Source organism: Coniophora puteana (assembly GCF_000271625.1).
Source record: "Coniophora puteana RWD-64-598 SS2 unplaced genomic scaffold CONPUscaffold_9, whole genome shotgun sequence".
In the NCBI taxonomy this organism is placed as follows: domain Eukaryota; kingdom Fungi; phylum Basidiomycota; class Agaricomycetes; order Boletales; family Coniophoraceae; genus Coniophora; species Coniophora puteana.
In genome coordinates, this window is record NW_006913061.1 from 1,241,644 (window position 1) to 1,260,571 (window position 18,928).

General features: G+C 53.1%; 8 protein-coding genes across 8 annotated transcripts; 4 read left to right on the forward strand and 4 right to left on the reverse strand.

Moving 5' to 3' along the window:
* Positions 1–66: 66 nt before the first annotated feature.
* Positions 67–1,791, reverse strand: CONPUDRAFT_59746 (DRMBL-domain-containing protein; the record flags this gene model as incomplete). The annotated part of the gene is made up of 7 exons (XM_007772277.1): positions 67–400; positions 456–684; positions 735–769; positions 827–1,020; positions 1,073–1,416; positions 1,466–1,533; positions 1,589–1,791. The coding sequence occupies 7 exons, from the start codon at positions 1,789–1,791 to the stop codon at positions 67–69; spliced, it is 1,407 nt and encodes a 468-aa protein (XP_007770467.1).
* A 1,192-nt stretch (positions 1,792–2,983) lies between these two features.
* CONPUDRAFT_145278 (uncharacterized protein) lies at positions 2,984–7,611 on the forward strand. Its single transcript, XM_007772651.1, has 17 exons — positions 2,984–3,130; positions 3,200–4,952; positions 5,007–5,118; positions 5,248–5,369; positions 5,444–5,474; positions 5,529–5,673; positions 5,732–5,950; positions 6,011–6,073; positions 6,122–6,237; positions 6,289–6,344; positions 6,395–6,581; positions 6,638–6,958; positions 7,017–7,139; positions 7,201–7,304; positions 7,365–7,401; positions 7,464–7,496; positions 7,547–7,611. Exons 1-12 carry the CDS (start codon positions 3,017–3,019, stop codon positions 6,702–6,704), a joined length of 2,985 nt encoding a protein of 994 aa, XP_007770841.1. The 5' UTR covers positions 2,984–3,016; the 3' UTR covers positions 6,705–6,958; positions 7,017–7,139; positions 7,201–7,304; positions 7,365–7,401; positions 7,464–7,496; positions 7,547–7,611.
* A 72-nt stretch (positions 7,612–7,683) lies between these two features.
* CONPUDRAFT_166937 (uncharacterized protein) lies at positions 7,684–9,327 on the reverse strand. The gene has a single exon (XM_007772652.1). It carries the CDS (start codon positions 9,300–9,302, stop codon positions 7,941–7,943), a length of 1,362 nt encoding a protein of 453 aa, XP_007770842.1. The 5' UTR covers positions 9,303–9,327; the 3' UTR covers positions 7,684–7,940.
* A 174-nt stretch (positions 9,328–9,501) lies between these two features.
* CONPUDRAFT_166938 (translation initiation factor eIF4e) lies at positions 9,502–10,663 on the forward strand (the record flags this gene model as incomplete). The annotated part of the gene is made up of 5 exons (XM_007772653.1): positions 9,502–9,719; positions 9,782–9,872; positions 9,927–10,312; positions 10,371–10,435; positions 10,489–10,663. The coding sequence occupies 5 exons, from the start codon at positions 9,502–9,504 to the stop codon at positions 10,548–10,550; spliced, it is 822 nt and encodes a 273-aa protein (XP_007770843.1). The 3' UTR covers positions 10,551–10,663.
* A 79-nt stretch (positions 10,664–10,742) lies between these two features.
* CONPUDRAFT_59567 (uncharacterized protein) lies at positions 10,743–11,166 on the reverse strand (the record flags this gene model as incomplete). Its single annotated transcript, XM_007772269.1, has 3 exons — positions 10,743–10,876; positions 10,926–10,999; positions 11,066–11,166. Coding segments are annotated over 3 exons (309 nt in total), but the record flags the coding sequence as incomplete, so codon positions are not given.
* A 193-nt stretch (positions 11,167–11,359) lies between these two features.
* CONPUDRAFT_126985 (S-adenosyl-L-methionine-dependent methyltransferase) lies at positions 11,360–12,472 on the forward strand (the record flags this gene model as incomplete). The annotated part of the gene is made up of 9 exons (XM_007772654.1): positions 11,360–11,481; positions 11,529–11,546; positions 11,601–11,733; positions 11,799–11,837; positions 11,893–11,956; positions 12,007–12,072; positions 12,126–12,166; positions 12,216–12,271; positions 12,322–12,472. The coding sequence occupies exons 1-9, from the start codon at positions 11,435–11,437 to the stop codon at positions 12,470–12,472; spliced, it is 615 nt and encodes a 204-aa protein (XP_007770844.1). The 5' UTR covers positions 11,360–11,434.
* A 44-nt stretch (positions 12,473–12,516) lies between these two features.
* On the reverse strand, positions 12,517–14,264 carry CONPUDRAFT_107248 (DUF185-domain-containing protein). The gene is made up of 3 exons (XM_007772655.1): positions 13,777–14,264; positions 13,395–13,718; positions 12,517–13,335 (listed from the first exon to the last, which is right to left on the reverse strand). The coding sequence occupies exons 1-3, from the start codon at positions 14,005–14,007 to the stop codon at positions 12,523–12,525; spliced, it is 1,368 nt and encodes a 455-aa protein (XP_007770845.1). The 5' UTR covers positions 14,008–14,264; the 3' UTR covers positions 12,517–12,522.
* A 200-nt stretch (positions 14,265–14,464) lies between these two features.
* On the forward strand, positions 14,465–18,738 carry CONPUDRAFT_126992 (uncharacterized protein; the record flags this gene model as incomplete). The annotated part of the gene is made up of 20 exons (XM_007772656.1): positions 14,465–14,681; positions 14,729–14,791; positions 14,843–14,975; positions 15,025–15,119; positions 15,175–15,314; positions 15,369–15,469; positions 15,523–15,610; positions 15,665–15,763; positions 15,812–16,025; positions 16,078–16,456; positions 16,503–17,109; positions 17,161–17,232; positions 17,283–17,415; positions 17,471–17,580; positions 17,633–17,800; positions 17,856–17,925; positions 17,975–18,063; positions 18,115–18,294; positions 18,345–18,508; positions 18,560–18,738. 20 exons carry the CDS (start codon positions 14,465–14,467, stop codon positions 18,576–18,578), a joined length of 3,141 nt encoding a protein of 1,046 aa, XP_007770846.1. The 3' UTR covers positions 18,579–18,738.
* Between the last annotated feature and the right edge of the window lie 190 nt (positions 18,739–18,928).

Below are 18,928 nucleotides of genomic sequence, written 5' to 3' on the forward strand. Positions count from 1 at the left end.
CTACGCCTTCGATGCAATCGCTTGTTTTGAAAGCGGTATGATAGAATGCGACATATCAAGCTTTCATTACCAATAATCAGGCATCCTACATGGAACCATGTCGCGAGTAGATTTCTTCTTCTCAGCTTCCCATCTCTCGACCCACTTTGACATCTTGGCCCGCGACGTCTCCTTGCCCACGTTAACGGTGGCAATCATCTTGCGCCAATCGCATGAGAGTGCGAAGCACGTCAGCTCGAAGAACGAGCTGTGCTCCGAATACGGCACGCCATACATCTGCAACTCAAAGGAAGACTTTTGCATGGGGCGCAAATCGGCACAATTGAAAACCTTGGCTTGTCCGCGCGAGATGATCGCAGGTATTGACGGGCTCATATCGCTCCCAGAGGGAGGCGTATATCTGCGAAGTTGACATTTACTTCGGCATGACATCCAGTGAGGGAAAAGGCACCCACGTCCAACCAGTAGGCCTGAAACCTAGCACACGTGAGTAAGTACTCTTGAACCGTTGCAGGTACGGCTTGAGCTTGTCCGACACGATCATGCCTAGCGGAAGGAGGTGCACGCCGCCCTGGACAGGATCTTTGGTCAAGAGCGCGTCGAGCTCGGGATCGTTCTGACATCGCAGGATAGCTGCCTTGCGCGCATCGCAGTAGACTTTGGTGTTGAGTGCGTTGGCAATGGCTATACGAGCTATTGGTCATCTTACGTTAGAACATAAAGGAGCTTCGTACCTTTCACAATACGTTCCTTGCCAATGGAATAAGTCCTTGTCGACTCGTCAGCGCACAGATTTGTAGACGAGTACTCGGTGACTGGTAATTACCCAACAACAACCAGTGTTCGCTGACCTGTAGGCGTCTCTTCCGCCTCTCGTTTGACTTCGCTGGTTGAGGACGTAAAGAACGAATTCATCGTGCGATTCGCTCCATGCCGGTTGCTCGCTCCTTCTCCATGAACAATCTTCTTTGCGAGCTCTGCGCAAGAGTCTATGACCATTGCCTGTGGAGGAAAAGTATACTAAAACGGATGGTCAACAAATATGGCATCTGCACTACCCCGCAGAGCTGACCTTAGGATCAAGGTACGTCGTATCCAGATACACTGTATCCAGCGGCTTCCCCTTGACAGCTGGATGCATGACATGCCTCGGCGACGCGCGAAAGTCCCCACAGTGGAGGTATCTAAACACCCGCTGCGTGCCGACAAAATGCGACCTGAACGCACTGTCGCCCGCGTTGACGGTCTGCCGGCCCTCGAAGAGAAAGAGACACGAGCCAGGGCAGTGGTTCGCCTCGATGAGCGTCACCGTCACACCGCCCGTGTCGGGAACCTCGACGGGTGTGTCCATGGGCAGTGGGTGCACCCACTTGCGGTCGACGGAGAGCATGTGGATAATCAGGTTCGCTGTTCCCTCTAGCAGAGACGGTTAGCAAAGCTACGGGTAATGGCAGAGTTAGGTTACCAGAACAGTATATTGGCCCACTCTTCCAACTCGAAGATAGGTTTGTGTAGTGGTCTGAATGCGCATGGCTTGACGCTCGGGGTAAGCTCTCAGCCACCGACGCCAATACTTCCTGACACTCACGTTAAAAAATAAGCTGTTACATTGGGTATCGTGCCGTAGCGGAAAGCATCCACTGCAATAGGCATGCCTTGAAGGACCTTGTAAAACGGTGCTTTCCTGCGGCTGCCAGGAGCACGCGTTGGCCGGAAACTTCGATCTTCAGCAACGTCGGCCTCTTTCCATGCCTCGTTCTCCTTGCGTGATTCCATAAGGACAGAGAACATGCTGGTCGCACCGGCTTTCTTGACATCAGCATCCTTGACATCCTCGTACGTTTCCGTGTCGTAGCCATCGGCTTCGTCCAAGAGCTTCAAGTCATAATCCTCCTCCTCTAATTTCTCTTGTTTCACCGTTGCAACAGGAGAGTGACGATTCGTGTGAGTTTTTGAAAGCGGTTTTGACTCAGCCATATTTTCGGGCCACGATGAGCAATCTCTGGGCAGCGTAGGTCGGTCTAGCGGGGGCTTGCCAGTATCTTCGATAGAAGAATCGATGCATATATTAACGTGATTTTGGATCTCCTGGATGTTGGTTAATATTTTGGCTAGATAGCTCTGGAGCGGAAGCTTCGCACCGAGGCAAACATTGAACCGAGATTACGACCGCAGATAGGACATTGTGGCTCATCCTTGGATGCGGATGCATTGTTGGATGTGTCTTCGATTTCGACCTCTGAGTTGTTGTCCCCGTTGTCTATGACAAGTTCATCGTCTCCCTGCTCCCATATTTCCTCGTCTATTATTCGACAGCCATCTGTAAACTCTTCCTTCACTAGGGTATTGCCTGATCCTGAACTGCTCTGACCAGGCTTGGTGTCTGCTGGCGGCTGAAGGAGAGTATTCGGATCACCAAAAGCAACGGGCCCTTGAGAGGTGTCCGAGTCAAATGAGATATACTCTGGTGGGCTGAGCAGTCCACCAGCCTTGCCAAAAGAAATGCTGGTCTGTGTTGTGCTGCAGGACGCGTCGTTGCCTGTTCGTTGAATATTCGACGCGGTTGACAAAGGACCAAGCGGGGAGGCAACAGGAGACGTTCGAGGCGGGGTATGCTTACTCTTTCCCTTGGAGGTCTTTGGTATTGGTGCTGAGACGTGTACATCTTGGTCACTGTCAGAGTCAATGACGATGATTTCGTCTGAGGGCAACGGTTTCGTCTTGGGACGCGTCGCTGGGGCGCGCTTGGCTTTCTTTGACGAGTCTGGTTTTCCAAAGAAATGATGCAGCGTCGGTCCTCCCAATGGTTCCTTGCGTTTTGTTGAGGTAGTCATGTTATGTTATTGTAGTGAGGGTGACGGCGGGTGGAGAAAGGCGAATAGGGGGATCGCCCAAGGTAGGTGATGACAGGTAGGAAGTTCGGCGATAGCCCCTGAGTGACCGAGGGCTGCGGAATCGTCGGTATCCTTGTACTAGCAGTCACGGTACTGGTGATTGACTCCTGTCGTCCGCTCAGATGCAAAACAGACCAGACAGACCCTTGGTCGTAAAATGCTCCTTCGACAGACGCAGCAAACGAATCTCGTTCCAATCTGCACGCCATTGCTCTTATGAGGTCCTCAGAAGAAAGGTCCGCAACTTGCTGTATAATCTCTAGTCTCCTACCCCGTGTTCTCATTTACCTGTTATCCGCACCCAGGTCGAACTATGCTTTTCGTTCCATGCAATGTCCTTCATGATCACCTACAAGGATGACGATGGAGAAGTCACGGACATTGCTTCCGACACAGATCTCACAGAGGCCATCCTCTACTTTCAGGCCGGCACAGACGATCCTCCACTCTCCTCGGCCGCTTCCATTCTCTCAGGTAGGAGCTTCAGAGGTCGCGACATCATCCTACGCGTTCAGGTCACTGTCGACTACGATGGTCCAAGCTTGTCCGATACCTCATCCCTCGCCAGCATCGAGGAATACCGCGCCAAGAACACTGGCAGCGAAGCCTCATTTTCCTTTGGCGCGCCCACAGAAGCAGACCTCGATGACGATGCAGTCACCGTCAGCTCAAAAGATACGGGCGGTCGCCGCGCTCAGCGCAATGGCCATGTAAATCACCTTCCTCGGCATATTGAGGACGAGAACTGGGACGACGAAAGCATGGGTGACAGCCTCTCTCTCACTCCGAACCACAATCTCGAGATGTCAGATACACCTCCGATAACCACCAACGGCAACCACGATGAAGGCCCCTTCTCTGATCGCTACCAGTACTCCGAGGCCGACGATTACAACGAAGATCGCAACGGTGTCTTCAAGCGACTGAAGCTCGAAGAGCAGGTCGATAATTCACATCCGCCAAACGACCGCGGCGTTGCTTGGCTTCGTGACCAAAACGCACGTGCAATTAAGTACAAGCTCGGCGCTTCTCCAGAGCCCTCCGAGTCGGACGGCCTCTCACTGTCGAATGGACAAGATGGCATGAGCGGCGACCTCGCGCTTGAACGAGATACCAGAGGGAAATACTATTACACCTACACATCATCCGGCGGATCGCAAATTCAGGAGGCAGGCAATGATGATGGTCTTCAGGAGTTGGGCAATGACGATGCTCTGAGTATGCACATGCAGGCCGAAGAGCCTGCTATGGACCCTACGCCGCGACCTAATTCCATGCAGCTTACCTGGCTTGCTTCCCAGCAGAAGGTGGCTGGCGCGTCTAGTGCTCCCGCTCAGAGCAGCTCACACGCAGAGCAAAGTCGTCCTCCTGTCCGAACATCAATCTCCGAACCTATACCCGAGATTGACTACTCGCAAGTGTCACCTGACATCCCTCCAGAGGTCCTGCAATTTCTCCCTGTCGAGCCACCTTCGTCCGACCTAATTACCGACTGCTCCGAGTGTGGTGTCCTGCTTGATGCTATCCGATACGTCTGCTCGACCTGTGGCGAGAAGAGACCTGCTATCGAAGCGCGATTAGCCGCTCGAACGAACTCGATCAAGGGCAAAGCTCGCGAACTTTCCGAGTTCAACTTCTACGTCAATGGCAACTCCACTTATCCTCCATCTTCTCACAGAACTCCCGCCTCTTCGTCGCCCACCTTGCCTGGTCCCGGGTCTACGGGCTCGTCAGCGTATCACCGGTATGGTCAGCGTCATCCTAAGCCCTTACCGTCTCTGCCTCCCACTGCATCGGCCACCAGTCTGACTCTTCGAAACGACGGTCCACATCTGTCTGTTGAGAGTGGCTACGAGCTCTGCTCTGGATGCTTGGAAGCAGCAGGTGTGATCCATGGCCTGCAAATGAGCCAAGCGCAGAATGGCGACATTCTCAACGGTTCACCGACCTCGCCTCAGGATCTATCTCAGTGGCGCCGGACCGCACCCCGTCAGAAGGGCCAATTTAGGCATGCATACATCGAGATGGTCTGGGGCCACATGGGTTGGGACGACGTTGGCACGTACTGTCTCCTTGTCCTATTTTAGTACACCTTCTAACCCGTGTTCGCAGAGCAAACTGACACCCAAAGCTCGAAATGCTCCACCTGCAACTCAGCGCTCGTCAACAAACACTACAAATGCGCTTCCTGTCAGAAGTTTAATCTCTGCCTCGCATGCTATAGGTACGCCCATCTCCCCTTACAAAAGGTAAGGCTGAACCAATGAGCATACCACAAACTGTCCAACCAACGGAACCTTTTGGTACCTGTCTGGCTCTGCTGACGGCGGATCGCGGACGTCCCGGCCACTAGCCAAGTGCACGACATCCACCCCTCACACGCGTTCCTCGTGGTGCAGGATAGACCCAGCCGGTCGCGGAGTGAACCGGACTTTAGTCAGTCCGCAGCAGCACGGGAGGGCGTTGATGAACCTTGTGAGTTGCTGCCGCAGCTTTACATCGCTGCGCTTCTTCTCCCTGATCCTGTACTTACCTGGCATCTATGAAAGCACTGAAGCACCCTGGGGTCAAGTGCGCACAGTGAGTGGCAACGTTCACATCTGTCTATATTGCGTGAAGCTGACTTTTGTCTAGCTGCTTGCAGGATATCGTTGGCGCCCGATTCCACTGCGCGATATGTGACTCGGTCGACATCTGCGCCAACTGTGAATCGGCAGGCCTACCAGGCAACCTCGACTCGAGCGATGGCGGGCACACTACGTCGCATATTATGATCAAGGTTAGATCATCCTCTCGCTTCGGAGTGGCGTCATACCAAAACATAATATATTTCTCAGATCCCTTATCCACTAGAGACAGACGAAGTGCAAATAGCCAGTCGAAGAGCGTTCCACCTGTGGACAGGACGCGACGCTGCACACGTCATGTCGTCTTCGCTGCGGTCAAAACCAAGTTCGATTTACTCGTCATATGCTCAGACAGTCATCGGCCCGCGGTCTTCAAAGTCGGAGGAACCCGTACTGGATCATCATACATCATGTAATGGGTGTCACAAGGTGGAATTTATCACTTTCAAGCCCCGAGTCCAGATTGAAGCTGACTAACGCATCTCGCAGAATATCGTGGGCGACAGGTACCAGTGCGCCACTTGTTCGAGCTCCCCAACAGCGTACAACTTGGTGCGTCTCTCCTTAAATCTCCCGTTCACTTACTCACAGAGATGATAGTGTGCTGGCTGCGAGAAGCGGTCCTATGCTCTCCACGATCCCATGCACGCCTTCTTCAAGCTCCCCAGGCCAGTTGCGAGAGCATTGCAGTCCGCGACTGGCTTCCTTCCCAAGCTGTAAGAAATAGGCCTTAGTGCATGCGTTCCTCTGCTCATCCCGCTCCGCAGCTACAAGACACCTGCTGGCCCTCCCCAAGGTGCCTCGGATATCGGTGATCCGGAAGGTAAATTATGGTTCTTTGGGTACGCGAAATACAGACTAAGCATTGAACAGACTACCTGAACTTCCTGATCCATTCTACGGCATGGTGCGACCGGTGCATGGAACCCATACACGGCGCCTGGTACCGCTGCGCCTACTGTGCCAAGGACCTCTGTGGCGACTGCCAGGCGCTCGACACACACGATACCTCACACGTGTTTGTCGTCTTCAAGGCGCCCGTGGACATTGCACCCTTCCGGTACGCCGTCCCTTACACTTTTAGCTGATAATAAAGTTGTGTAACGTTATATGCAGACAAATTGCTAACCTGGAAAACCCGAACGAGAGTCCGCCCATTATCCCTTATGCTGTCTATGGCTAATCTGACGCTGCTTTGGATGTTTATGTTGTCAATCCATCTGTTATGACACCATGTCACCTTATGTTCGTTGCTTTCGCTCTCGATCCAAGTAAATGTAGATACCGGCTTGCATAGTATCATATCTCAGCGCATCACACAGACGTTGTTAATTTAATTGTACATCATAGCAGTGCAATATTGGAGGAACATTCGAGAAACATGTGTTGGTACCATTGGGCACACAACGTCCACGGGCGGCTAGCCTTTCTTGAAGCCTGCATACGGGGGATCAGTACACGCTTTCAAGGGTAGCAAAGTAGATATGAAACTCACCAAGCCTGCGCCGCTCGTAAAACAAGTCTGTTCTGCTCGCGCCGAGATTGACAATCTTTGGGCACCCGTCTCTGTCCTTTTCCAGCCTCGTGCATTCAGCGCAGTAGTACGCGTCCGAGATACCTTGCGTGCGCCAATGCGAGTCAGCCAGGCAGACTGCAGCAAAAGGACGAAAGACACGCACCAGGAGAGCCACAGATGATGCACCTCCCTCCATATGTCCCAAAATTACACTCGTCGCAGATGCGGACTAGCGTTTCTGGCCTGACGTATGAGTCGCATACCGGGCTGCTCGGGAGGTCGTCCGTCAGAGACAAAGGAATAAAAAGAGGACATGGCCCGACGCACCACTTTCCGTCGCACTTCTCACATAGACGGCCAATCGCTGTATGCACAGAACGCGTTTGAGCAACGCTGACAACTATACGAAACTCATGGTATACGCACCAATGCCAGGCTGGCGCCTGCACATGATCAAATCTGTCCTTGCAGTCAGCTAGGCAGCACACAACGCGGCCAGAAGTGCATACCGGGATGATGCTTCGACATCCTGAGACAAGTCGAGCGTTCGCGTGGTGGTGGTGGACGAGGTCAAAGTCACCCCCTGACGTTGACTAACAAATTTGTAAACCTTCAATGCAAGTCGCGTGGCCAGGCCAAAACAAGTCGGGTTGCGGTGGGAATAATAGAGTAGCTACAATTGACTCTAGTAAATTTACAGCTTGAAATGATATAAGTATGTAGTGAGTTAATGATGTTTTGCCCTACGCCAGCTCTGGCTGGCCTCGGTATGACCGAGTGTTGTGATATGGGTATGGATGAAATCATGAGTACGTCGTGCCTCCAAGGAGCCTAACAGTATCTATCCACCGTGATCTCCGCTGTCCACCAAATGCGCCATGCACTCCGTCCGATCCCACAAGCCTACGATCCCACCATAATCTGCTGTGTTCGCGTCCCTGCGTCGTCTAAAGCGCGCTTGAACGCCTCGAGATGCTCCTCGCAGATCTTCCTCCCGTCCTGTCTAAACCCAATATTCTCGAGCTGACCCGTCTCCCACTGCTCGATCTTGTCCCTGCTCTTCTCCGCGCTGTCCCACTCCGCCCTCCAGCCGCCAAGCTTGTTCTTGAGCGCACGCAGCTTGCGCCCCGCCTCGGCGGTCGCGGCGCCGTTCACCTGGGCCTGCTCGGAGATGACGGAAAGCGAAGACATGAGCGACGCGCTGAAACCGCGGAGGTTCGTCAGATGTGCGAGCGTGCTCTCCGGTGGGGCTGTGGGCACGATCGCCGATGATACGGACGACGAGCGTGCGACATGTGTCTTCTTCGTCGGCGACAGCGGGGACAGTGGGGATGCAGACGGGCTCCGCTGGTGCGACGATGACGGCGGCGGCGTCCTGGTACCGTCATTGTCCGACTTGAGAGGAATCGACGAGTTATTTGGCGCTGCTGACCCTTCTGGCGTCGTGAGGGTGACAGCAGCAGATAGCAGCGCCTTGGAGGGCCGCTCCGTCTCGAGCTCGTCGAGCTGGCCGAGCACATCGTTGCCGCCCATCTCGGCCTCGATCTTCTTGAGTTCGCGATCATAGTCGAGTAGCTCGCGCAGCTGGCTCTCGCGATCCCGTGTCGTTTCGTCGATCCTGCGCACGATGTCGGCTGCACGGGCCTCCAGGGCCGGCTGGGAGCTGCGCCCAGACTTTGGATCCTCCGAGGTGTCGATCTGGCGGAGAAGGGAGATAAACTTGTCCGTCAAGTGTAGGTTAGCTGTGAGCATCTCGAGCGACTGTTGGGTCGTGTCCTGTTCCTCCTCTTCCTCTTCCTCTCCGTCGACCTGTGACTCCGGATCGGGTTCCTGCTGGTTCTCTTCCTGAGGAATGCCCCATGATGCCTGTTGTGCGCTAAAGGTATAAGCAGTGGTGGGAGACATGGGCTGATCCATTGCGGGGTATTGGTCATCTTGTGTCTGGAGTTCATTCGCCAAGTTAGCTGACGATGAAGGGTATGCTGCCTCATTTTGCTCGTCGATGCCCTCTGCGCCCTCGTCGTACTCGATGCCAAACTCTTCTGCGAGCAGCTTTGAGCCCGAGCTTGGCTCTGGCATAAGCGCTGCTGCGAGTTCATGAGCAAGAGAGTGTGCACCAGAGTCAGCCATCCCATGCGAGAGGGGGGAGGACGTGGCTGGCTGGTGCGAGCGGAGACCAGAGCGGGACGGCTGTTTCTTGGGGGCAGGGGCAGAGAGATAACGAGACGAGTTGCTGGAAAAGGCGTCGTCGTCGAAGGAAGACATGGCAGTAATCGACTCAAGCACGGGCGATAAGGAAAGGACTACAAACTAGAAAAGTAAAGTAAAGACGCGCGGTGCCGGTAACAACTTGGAAACCGCGGATAACATATCGATTACGTAACGCGTCTTTCTTCCATCTCCCCCTCCAATCAAAGATCCCCGTGTCCTCGTCTCTCCGCCCTTAACATATAATTTATCTATAATGTCTTATTTCTCAAACCACTCCCAGTCCACCCGCCACTCCGCCATTCCCTCCGATCCGCAACACCCATCCGCGCCCTCCCTTGCCCCGCGTTCTCGTGCTCCCTCCTCAAAACACTTCTCCACCTCCCTCCAGACTTCTTTAGAGGAAAAGTCGCAAGGAAAGGACAAGCCCATAACGCCTTCTATCAGTGGAGGCGTCCACCCACTCAGGCACACGTATGTTCGTCAATCCCTTTCATCCAAAATACACCTTCAAACGTCCGTCTTTCATTCTCCAGATGGGTCTTCTGGTTCCGCCAACAGCGCGCACCAGGTAACAAAATCACAAACTATGAGGAAGGCATAAAAAAGATCGCCTCATTCAGCTCGGTGCGCACACCTCCTCGTCTTTTCTCCACCCGATTATTTAACCGCTGTGCACAGGTTGAATCCTTCTGGTCTCTCTGGACCCACCTCTATTCTCCCTCTGCCCTCCTCCCGACCACCGATTATCTCCTCTTCCACTCCGGCATCCGCCGTCCCGTGTGGGAAGACCCTCTCAACATCGACGGCGGTAAATGGATCATCCGCCTCAAGAAGGGCGTCGCCGACCACATCTGGGAGGACCTCGTCCTTGCCATCATTGGCGATCAGTTCGAGGACTGCAGGACCGTGACTGCTTCTTCCGAAACCACCAATGGTGACTCTCGCAGCACTCCGAGCGAGTGGCCCGAAATCTGCGGGTGCACAATCAGCGTACGCCAGAGCGAGGACATTGTCACGCTCTGGAATCGCGTCGATGCTGATGTTAAAGTGCGCGAGAAGATCAGGTACGTGTTGTGGTTAAACACTACATGTCCCCGGTCTGCTTATGTCTATGGTCACTAGGGACACTTTAAGAACTGTGCTAAACCTACCGCCTTCGACGATCATGGAGTACAAGTCCAACAATGGCGCGTTGCTCTCCGCTGCTCAAGAGTTAACGGTCTGACCTTATGCACTCCAGATTCGATGCAAGACAAGTCCAGCTTCCGCAACTCGGCGATCGACCGTACACCCCTCGCATAGTTAAAGTGCATTGTGACCGTGGTCGACACGCGACGATGTCAACTCACGCGGCTAGTTTGCGTGCTGCACGAGACACGTCATACGACAACGAGAAATTGAGAGGAGAGGGCTCCGAATACAATCAATACACTAGTACAAGCGAGAGATGATCTACGTAACAGCACATGTACGTGTCGGGGGCGTCGCTCAAGATCAGTTGTTCCGGAGGCCGTACACGGTCTTGCCGTAATACAGCGCGGTGACGGTCGATGTTGCGGCGAGCACCTTTGGCACGGGGCCCTTGGCGACTCTTGGGAGCGAAGAAAGGAGAAGGAGGGCAGAGGCGCCTGTGCATACGTTAGTAAGAAAGGGGAGAGTAGAAAAGAGGAGACATACCGAGGGCGCCTTCGAGACCGTTGGGGGCACCCTTGCGGATCTGATCGGCACTCCAGAGGTAGAGAAGACCCACGCTGCGAGAAAGCGGAGTGGCAGAGAGTGAGATGAGAAAGAGTAGACTGACTCAGGAGGGGACATACCCAACACCGGCGACGAGGGAAGGAACCGAACGGGTTTTGGCGAAGCCAGTCACGCCGCCAACGACACAGAGGCCGCCCATAACGTATGCGGGATATGCAGACTACAACGGGATATGTCAGTATGAAAAGACATTACGGGTGCATGCGCACCATTTTTTGTTAGTGTGGATGATGGAGAGGAGGAAGGAGTCGGGAGATGTGGGAGACTTGCAACAGGAGCCAACGCGACCAACCGGCCAATCCCCTAACCACATTCCCCGTACCCCGCGTCGCGTAACTCCAGCTACGTCAGCACCCGCATTCACGTGAAGGCCACACTCCGGACCGGGCTACTGATCTTGAAGCAATCAGTCACTCGTTTCTCAACATATGGCGCTGCCACAGAACAACAGCGAATATGGCACAAAAACTTACTGGTATGCTATTGTTTTACGCATCTTCACCCAACCTCATCGCATGTCAGGGACCTCAGATATCGCGAGTAAGCTCACACGAAGCAATCTCATCCCAGACAACCTCACAATCACTACATCAGAGAAGCGCCAGACGCAACCTTTGACTGGTTCAAATCCTACGCCGACATCGCAGACGTCCTCAGGCAGTACATCCCCGACAAATCCGCCCGCATCCTCATGCTCGGCTGCGGCAACTCCACCCTCTCCCAGGACGTGAGCACTCGCCCACATTTACTCCAGTTGGGACACCTCACGAGCGCGCCAGACGCGCCTTCTAGATGTATGACGACGGCTTCAAGAACATCGTCAATATCGATGTGAGCTTAATCCACAAGTTATGCTCATCACTTGCGAATTGACGACACGACCAAGTTTTCGGGCGTGCTTATCGAAAAGATGAGATCACTGCATGCCGGGACGCGTCCAGAGATGGAATGTAAGACACCTTGGCGATTTAGTGCTGTGTGCACACTGACTCCTCTCGAGGGCACGAGATGGACATTCGAGACCTCAAATTTGAGGACGGCTCGTTTGATGTTGCCATCGACAAAGGTATGTTAACAAGACCAAATACTTTGATCTTGACAGTCGCTGAATATCGACAGGCACCATGGATGCGATGATGACCTCGGTCAAGGACGTCTGGGTTTGTCCCACCCACTTTTTTAATCACTCCTTCGCTAATATCGCATCAGAATCCCCCAGAGCATGTCATCGAAGATTGCTCAAGAGAAGTATCAGAAGTCGTGCGGTAGGCTTTATCCCGAACCCTACCGTCAACCCTCCTACAACTTGTTGCAGAGTCCTCCGAAAGAAGAGTGGCATCTTCCTCTACCTCACCTTCGGCCAGCCCCATTTCCGGAAACGCCACCTCACGATGCCATCCTGCACGCTCGAAGTCAAGGAACTAGGCGACAGCTTCCATTATTACCTATATATACTCCGAACCTAGGTGCCAGCACGAAAACATTGTCAAAAGGCGATATAAAAAATGCTGTGATATTAGAATAAAAATTTGACATTCTTGTAAAAGTCGACCATCGGGTTCTCCCCACTCCGGAGCTGTGTACGGCTGAGATCGCTGTACGTCTGGAGGAACTCGGCGTGCGTGAACACGCTCGACTTGCGCTCGCCCACGGGCAGCCCGCTCGCCGACGCGATCCCGTCCATCGGTATCCGCCTCGATGCCGGATGGAACGACGAGAAGTATCCTGACAACACCCCTGGTGATTGCGAACGTGGTGACGACGCGTCGGACGGCGTCTCGCTGGCGTCCGAGTCCAGATCTGCCCCCCAGCCGGCTATGTACGGCTGCGAGAGTACATGCTCATACATGTCCCGCAACTGCTCAAAATTCGTCGGAAACATGATGTCGAAGTAGCCCGGTGTGACGAATAAAGTCGTGCACGGGACCATCGTGCCGTCCAACCGTGTTTGCACGACCGGCGCGTTGACGCCTTCTATTGCATCGGGAAGCGACGAAAAGTCAGAGAGCAGGAGCCGGTGCCGCGGGAAATGGTCCCGCAGCACGCGGACAAGCGAGTACAGCCGCGTGGGCACGTATTCCGGTGTGGACATGTTGGGCGCGAACGGCATGTTGGCGAAGGCTTTGCGGAGGATGGGGACGCCAAGTAGGCGCCCAAGAGACGGAGGATATCCAAGCTCGCGTTGTAGTGACAGGTATGAGCGGATGGTAGGGTCGGTGAGTTTCGAGTAGAAGGGGTTGAAGTCGCCATACTCGTCGATGGCTACCAGACCCTGGTAGGGTTCTAGGGTATGGAGGTCATACCGCACAACATCATGGGCGAAGTTGTCCTGAGGGAAAACATAAAAGTAAGGGGAAGCTAAGTTCGAGGAATACTACGTGCACGTACCACTACTTCCATGGCTACAACATAACATGGAGACTCTTCGCGCTTGTCCCAGTGGAATATACTCTTGTTGATGACCTGTATACTCTTGTGCTTGTTGTACAATCTCCGTCTCTGCTGTCTTGCCAAGCTCGTGCTAATCTCAATGATTGTATACCGCGTGCGTTCGTACACTTCCGGATACTGCACCCGTATGAAGTCGAGAATGTCTTCAGCAAGCGTCCCGTTTCCGGCACCTAACTCGTAGATGACCAAGTCTTCATAGGGGAAGTACTTGAGCAAATATTCCGAGACCAAGCACTGAGCAATAGCTTGACCATACCATGGCTATGGACACAACCTGACCGTCAAGCACGGACGCACAGACACCGAACCAACAGCCCACCTTGAACAGCTCCGTCGGCGTGTGCCACAACTGCTTCCCGCCCGCACGCTTGTCGCCCTGAGTCAACTCCACATAGCGATTCGCCACGGCGACCTCAAACTGGGTGCTGTCCTTGTACGCGCCAAAGTCAAAGTGCGAGCCGCCTGGCGGCGTGAATATCTGCGCCTTGCGGGAGAAGTAGCCGTAATGCGGGTTGTAGAGCGCGTCCTCGATGTAGTCCCGCACGAGCATCTTGACGCGCGTCGGCGGAGCAGACGAGGCGCTGAGCTCGTTGGCGGTGACGGTCCGGTAGTTGACATATTCACCGGGGTCCTCGGTGAAGGAGAGGGACGTGTTGTAGTTGATCTTGTCTGGCGGGCGGGACGGACGTGAGCTCTTATTCGAAGTGTTCGAGTTGTGCAACGGCGGGGTCGAGGAGAGAAAGGCCCGGAGGTGGGGGCGGCATGTTTGTCTTCGCAGTGCGTGACATGCGGAGGAGGACGCGAATCTGGAGAGTGTCATGTCAGAGAATCCAAATGGCCATGGGGCGGGACTTGTCAAAGCTCTGACGACACGCGACTTTACATATTTGTAGCCGGTTGACAAGTCCCGCTTTCGTCGATCGCATACTAATAACACAATAATCTTATCTTCTCACTCCTCGGAACGCCATTCCGGAGCACTTTGCTTTGGTACAGATCACTCACAAATGGATCTAGCAGGGCGATACGTACGCTCATGGATAGCGTCCAGCAAGGATGACGAGCTACAAAAGACAGTGCAAAGTAAGCCTGATTTCATTCATCAAGCTATTCACTGGAACGCGATTTCAGGTCTTTCCAATGGCGAGATCAAACTCCTAGACATCGTCAAGGCCCTTGGGGAGTATCTCACCTCAGAAGAAGACTACCTGCGCTCCAAAGGTAGTCTCCCTTGCCTGAAGCGAAGCCCGATGTTCTGAGATAATGGCCAGGGGTTGATTTCTTGTCCTCGGTCCTTGAACGCTGTCCGGAGAGCCAGTTCAATCGCCAGTCAGGTATGCCTCAACGAACGCAGCATGTGACAGATTCTCAATCTCATATACAAGCTCGTGTCCTTGTGTCTTTTTACTGCAGCAAACTTGATGATCACGAAACTGTCACGCCTGCTCTCAAGGGCCTCGTTCCTCTCTCCAAACTTTCACTCTTGACCTCCACCGAAGTTGAGGAAATTGTATCTGCGTACGCTTCTGCGTCAGTTTAGATATACTGGCTTTTGACTCCCTCCAAGCATGTTTCAGCATGTCAAGATGAGAGCTCTCGTACAAACCGAGCGGTTCCACGTCTTTACCGTCTTCGATATCCTCCTGGGAAGGCATCGTCAAAGTAATGCCTCCGCCGTTCTTTCTATGCATAGGCTCATAGTATTTCGTTGCAACAGCCCTCAAGAGCCTCGGCCTGCCGTTTCTTCAGGGCTTTGTTGCCCTTGCTGAGGGCGAAAAGGATCCGAGGAATCTCCTACTAGCGTTCAAAATTGACAAAGATCTCCTCGAAAACTTTGACGTCACCCCCGTCCTTGAAGTATGATCTTCCTTATGATGGTTTCGAAGGCACATCAGCTCTAATTGTTTGTAGGACTTCTATAACGTCACCTTCTGCTACTTCCCAATCACTTTCCGCCCTCCACCCAATGACCCATACGGAATCACCTCAGAACATCTCAAGGATTCGTTGACGTTCGTCGATTATCATGCAGATCTTCTCTGATGCTAAGGAGACATATTTCCAGAGCTTGTCTAAAAGCGACGCCTGCCTTTGCTTTACTGGGAATACCGCTTTTCTTGGAGAAGCTGAACGCGGGGTCACCTGCGACGAAAGTGGGTTGCGAAGAGTATTGGATGATCGCCATCTCTTATGAGTCTTTTGAACAGAAAGACACCTTGCAAACGATGTCCCAGTGCATTCCGGTATACGGCACTCGCATTGGTGCGGAGAACGCTCGCAAACTATGGACGAACCTCAAGCTAGAGGTTAAACCTCCCAACTCTTAGTGTTCGCATCTTCTAACAGACCTCCAGATTTTCCAGCCGATCGACGAAACCCTCCAAGAGCTCTCCCTCGAAGCTTTGCAGGTGTTGATTGATACCCTCCAGGCCGGTGAGCCTGGAGAAGGCGGTATCAACCCGCTCACCGAAACCATCTGCTCTGAATGCATCAAGTCCTTGCGCGAGCCAGAGAAGGCCCCAGCGCAGGGGTCCATCAAGGTGTTGTGCTCACTGTTGTCCATCTCTCGTAAGTCCATATACCACTTCGCCCGTGAGCTGGCTTACACGGCCGATTTTAGGGTCCGTTGCCAGTCACGTTGCCAGTCAAGCAGCGACTACCCTTGTCGAGGTCTTCCACACGCCAGACGAGGTCTCCAGCAGGCCTGCAACGTCGACATTGCTATCAGAGCTTGTCGCTCAGACACACATCAGGTGGTCTAAACTGACCACCGACTCTACCTCTAAAGATGTAGAGTCACCCCTGGCACCGCTGAAGGAGGATCTTCTTGGCGTCGCGAGGATTAGCATTCAGGACCGGACGATCCGCAAGACTACGCTGACGATGCTCGAGAGTCTGGTTCTTACGCCCCAGCTTCTCAGCACAGAAGAGCTCCGTGTCATCATTCAAAAGGTAACTGAATTCATCTCACCCGACTTTGTCGAGGATGATGAAACTCGGTACGTCTGTTTGCCTGGACCCAAACTGCAGTCTAATTTGCTCTAGTGATGCGAGCATTGTGTTGTTGTCCGCTATCGCCAACACTGGTCGTTCTTCGCTTTTAGCTGAACTCTCTCTACCCGTCTTGTTTGAAGCCTTACCCGATCGTGCTCCAGCAGTCTCTGCCGTCGAGGAACGCATCCGTTACTGGAGAAGCCTGACATCTCTAGGAAAACTCTGCCTCGCATCCGAACTCTTCGAAATCTTCATCATTCGCCTGACCACAAAGCTCGACCTCCTCTGCCAGCCGGATGACCTCTCGTCGCACCGCGAGCCCACGGTCGCGTATACGCACGCTATCTTGATGACGATCGCATCCGCTCTTTCAAGCAAGATCGACCAGCGGCACACAGACTTGCCAAAATATGCGGATCGGCTTCTCCCTCCCTTGTACAAGCTCTTCGTCGTGTCTTCAAGTGTAGAAGAGAATTCCATAGCCTCTGATACGCGTCTGGTCGAGGAATGCTCTCGCGTGATCGGTCTCATGTCGGAAGCTCTTCCCACAGATCGGCAGCAACGATTATCGTCAGCTCTATGCGACGCTTACATGTCTGGCAATACTCTGGACTTGATTGGAGTGTCTATTTCGGATGCAAAGTTCCAGCCCTTCTCCGTATGTCTGCTTTGGCGCGACCTACAACGAAACCTTATCAGTCCTTCACAGACAAACGCAGACGCTGCGCAGCGGAACACGGTCGCACTTTTCTCTGCAGCCCTGGTCACATTCGACAAAAAGGTAAACTCCCCTATCCTTCTCTGTAAGCTTCTAGTTTCGATCCAGCTCAGGTCTCTCTAGCGACAGCAGGTGTCGAGAGTCTACTGAATGCCGTATTAACCTGGGGATTTTTAAGCAGCAATCATCTCCAAGAGCGAACAGCGTATCGCCTTGCAACCGCCATTGTTAACAAATGGACAAGCGGTAGGGAAACATCTCTCTTGCTACGCCGTTTGCACTTTTTTGACAGCCCTTCCAGATGCGGAGCCCTTCCTCAAAGGTTCCCTAGAGGAACAATGGTCGAGCAGGCTGACGAACTCAGGTGCTCTGCTTAGCGAGCGGAAATACTTGGTTCAACTGTGGGCATGGGTAAAGCTGGTCCTTCGATCTGTTTGGATTATGATCTGACATCCTGCAATAGATAACGAAGGCGTTGCTAGTGCAGAACCACCCGCTGACAACGCGGTTCTCCGATGGTCTCATCAGTTTGCTAAGAGACAAGCAAATCGGAGAAGACGCTGGAAAAGCATTCAGCATCCTTTGCAGTAAGGATGACTTACTGACGAAGCGACTCCATGCTGTCATTCGGGTTCGTGGCGAAGACGCTTACACCCTCCGTGACCTCATGCGATGCCTCCATGCAGGTGCTTGCCGTTCAACGATATTTTGATAACGTGTTGCCTCGTCTGGTCGAGGAAACCAACGCCGGCGGTGGTAAGTGACCCTGTATTATCAATAGAGATGCATATTCATCGATGATTAGCTGAATCTATGTCATGGCCTCATCTCGTCGCAATAACCTCCCTCATCCACTCCGTCCCGAGAGGGATGTACTTCACCAAGCTTTCAAGCGTGCGTCTTTTTTCGTCTATCCTCTATCTCCTCTTACGTGGTATCATACAGCTCATTACACTGCTCATTCGGGCCCTCGAGAGCCCAGACACGAAGATTCGCAACATGGTCATCGAGATACTGCTGATCAACCTGAAAGAGCCATCTGAGGACCATCCCATGTCTTCCTATGCGTCGACTATCACCCGTGCTATGCTCAAGAACTGCACAGTTGCAGAAGCTACCAATCCTGTATGTCACTAATGGGGCCCAGGCGAAGCATACACTGACAAACATTATAGAGCGTCCGAATCGCTGCACTGAAGGTGCTAAATGCGCTGCCGGATGCCGTGCGCTATGATATTCTTCATCCGTACAAAGCACAGACTATCAAGGAGCTTGGCAAAGTTGTTGACGATCCCAAACGTGCCGTCAGGGAGGAGGCCGTGTTGGCTCGGACGAAGTGGTGGGTGTTTTCTCAGATCCTTTGCTTGATTCCGTTTTGAATATTATGCAGGTTCACGATGAGTAAATAATTTCAGCTCGTAAAGGATAGAATACTAGATGCTGGGTGAATCCTCAGGCATGGAGTGAGGGTTGGTTGATTGAACCTTCTTGAGGGTACTTAAGGCGGCTTTGATAGACTTGTCTGGAGACATGATTGTCATGTCATGTTGCATATCCGAGAAGTTTCAGGTGCTATAATATAAGGATGTAGATGCAGAGAAAACAAAGTTCTACATATTATATCATGCTGTATACCTTCTTACGAGCGGCATGACAGAAAAGTAAGAATAGGGGCATCGACCAAAATAGTGATGTGAGCAAACACAGCCAAACAAATTGGCATGGCCGAGGCAGGACATCTAACGCCAAGCTGTAAGTC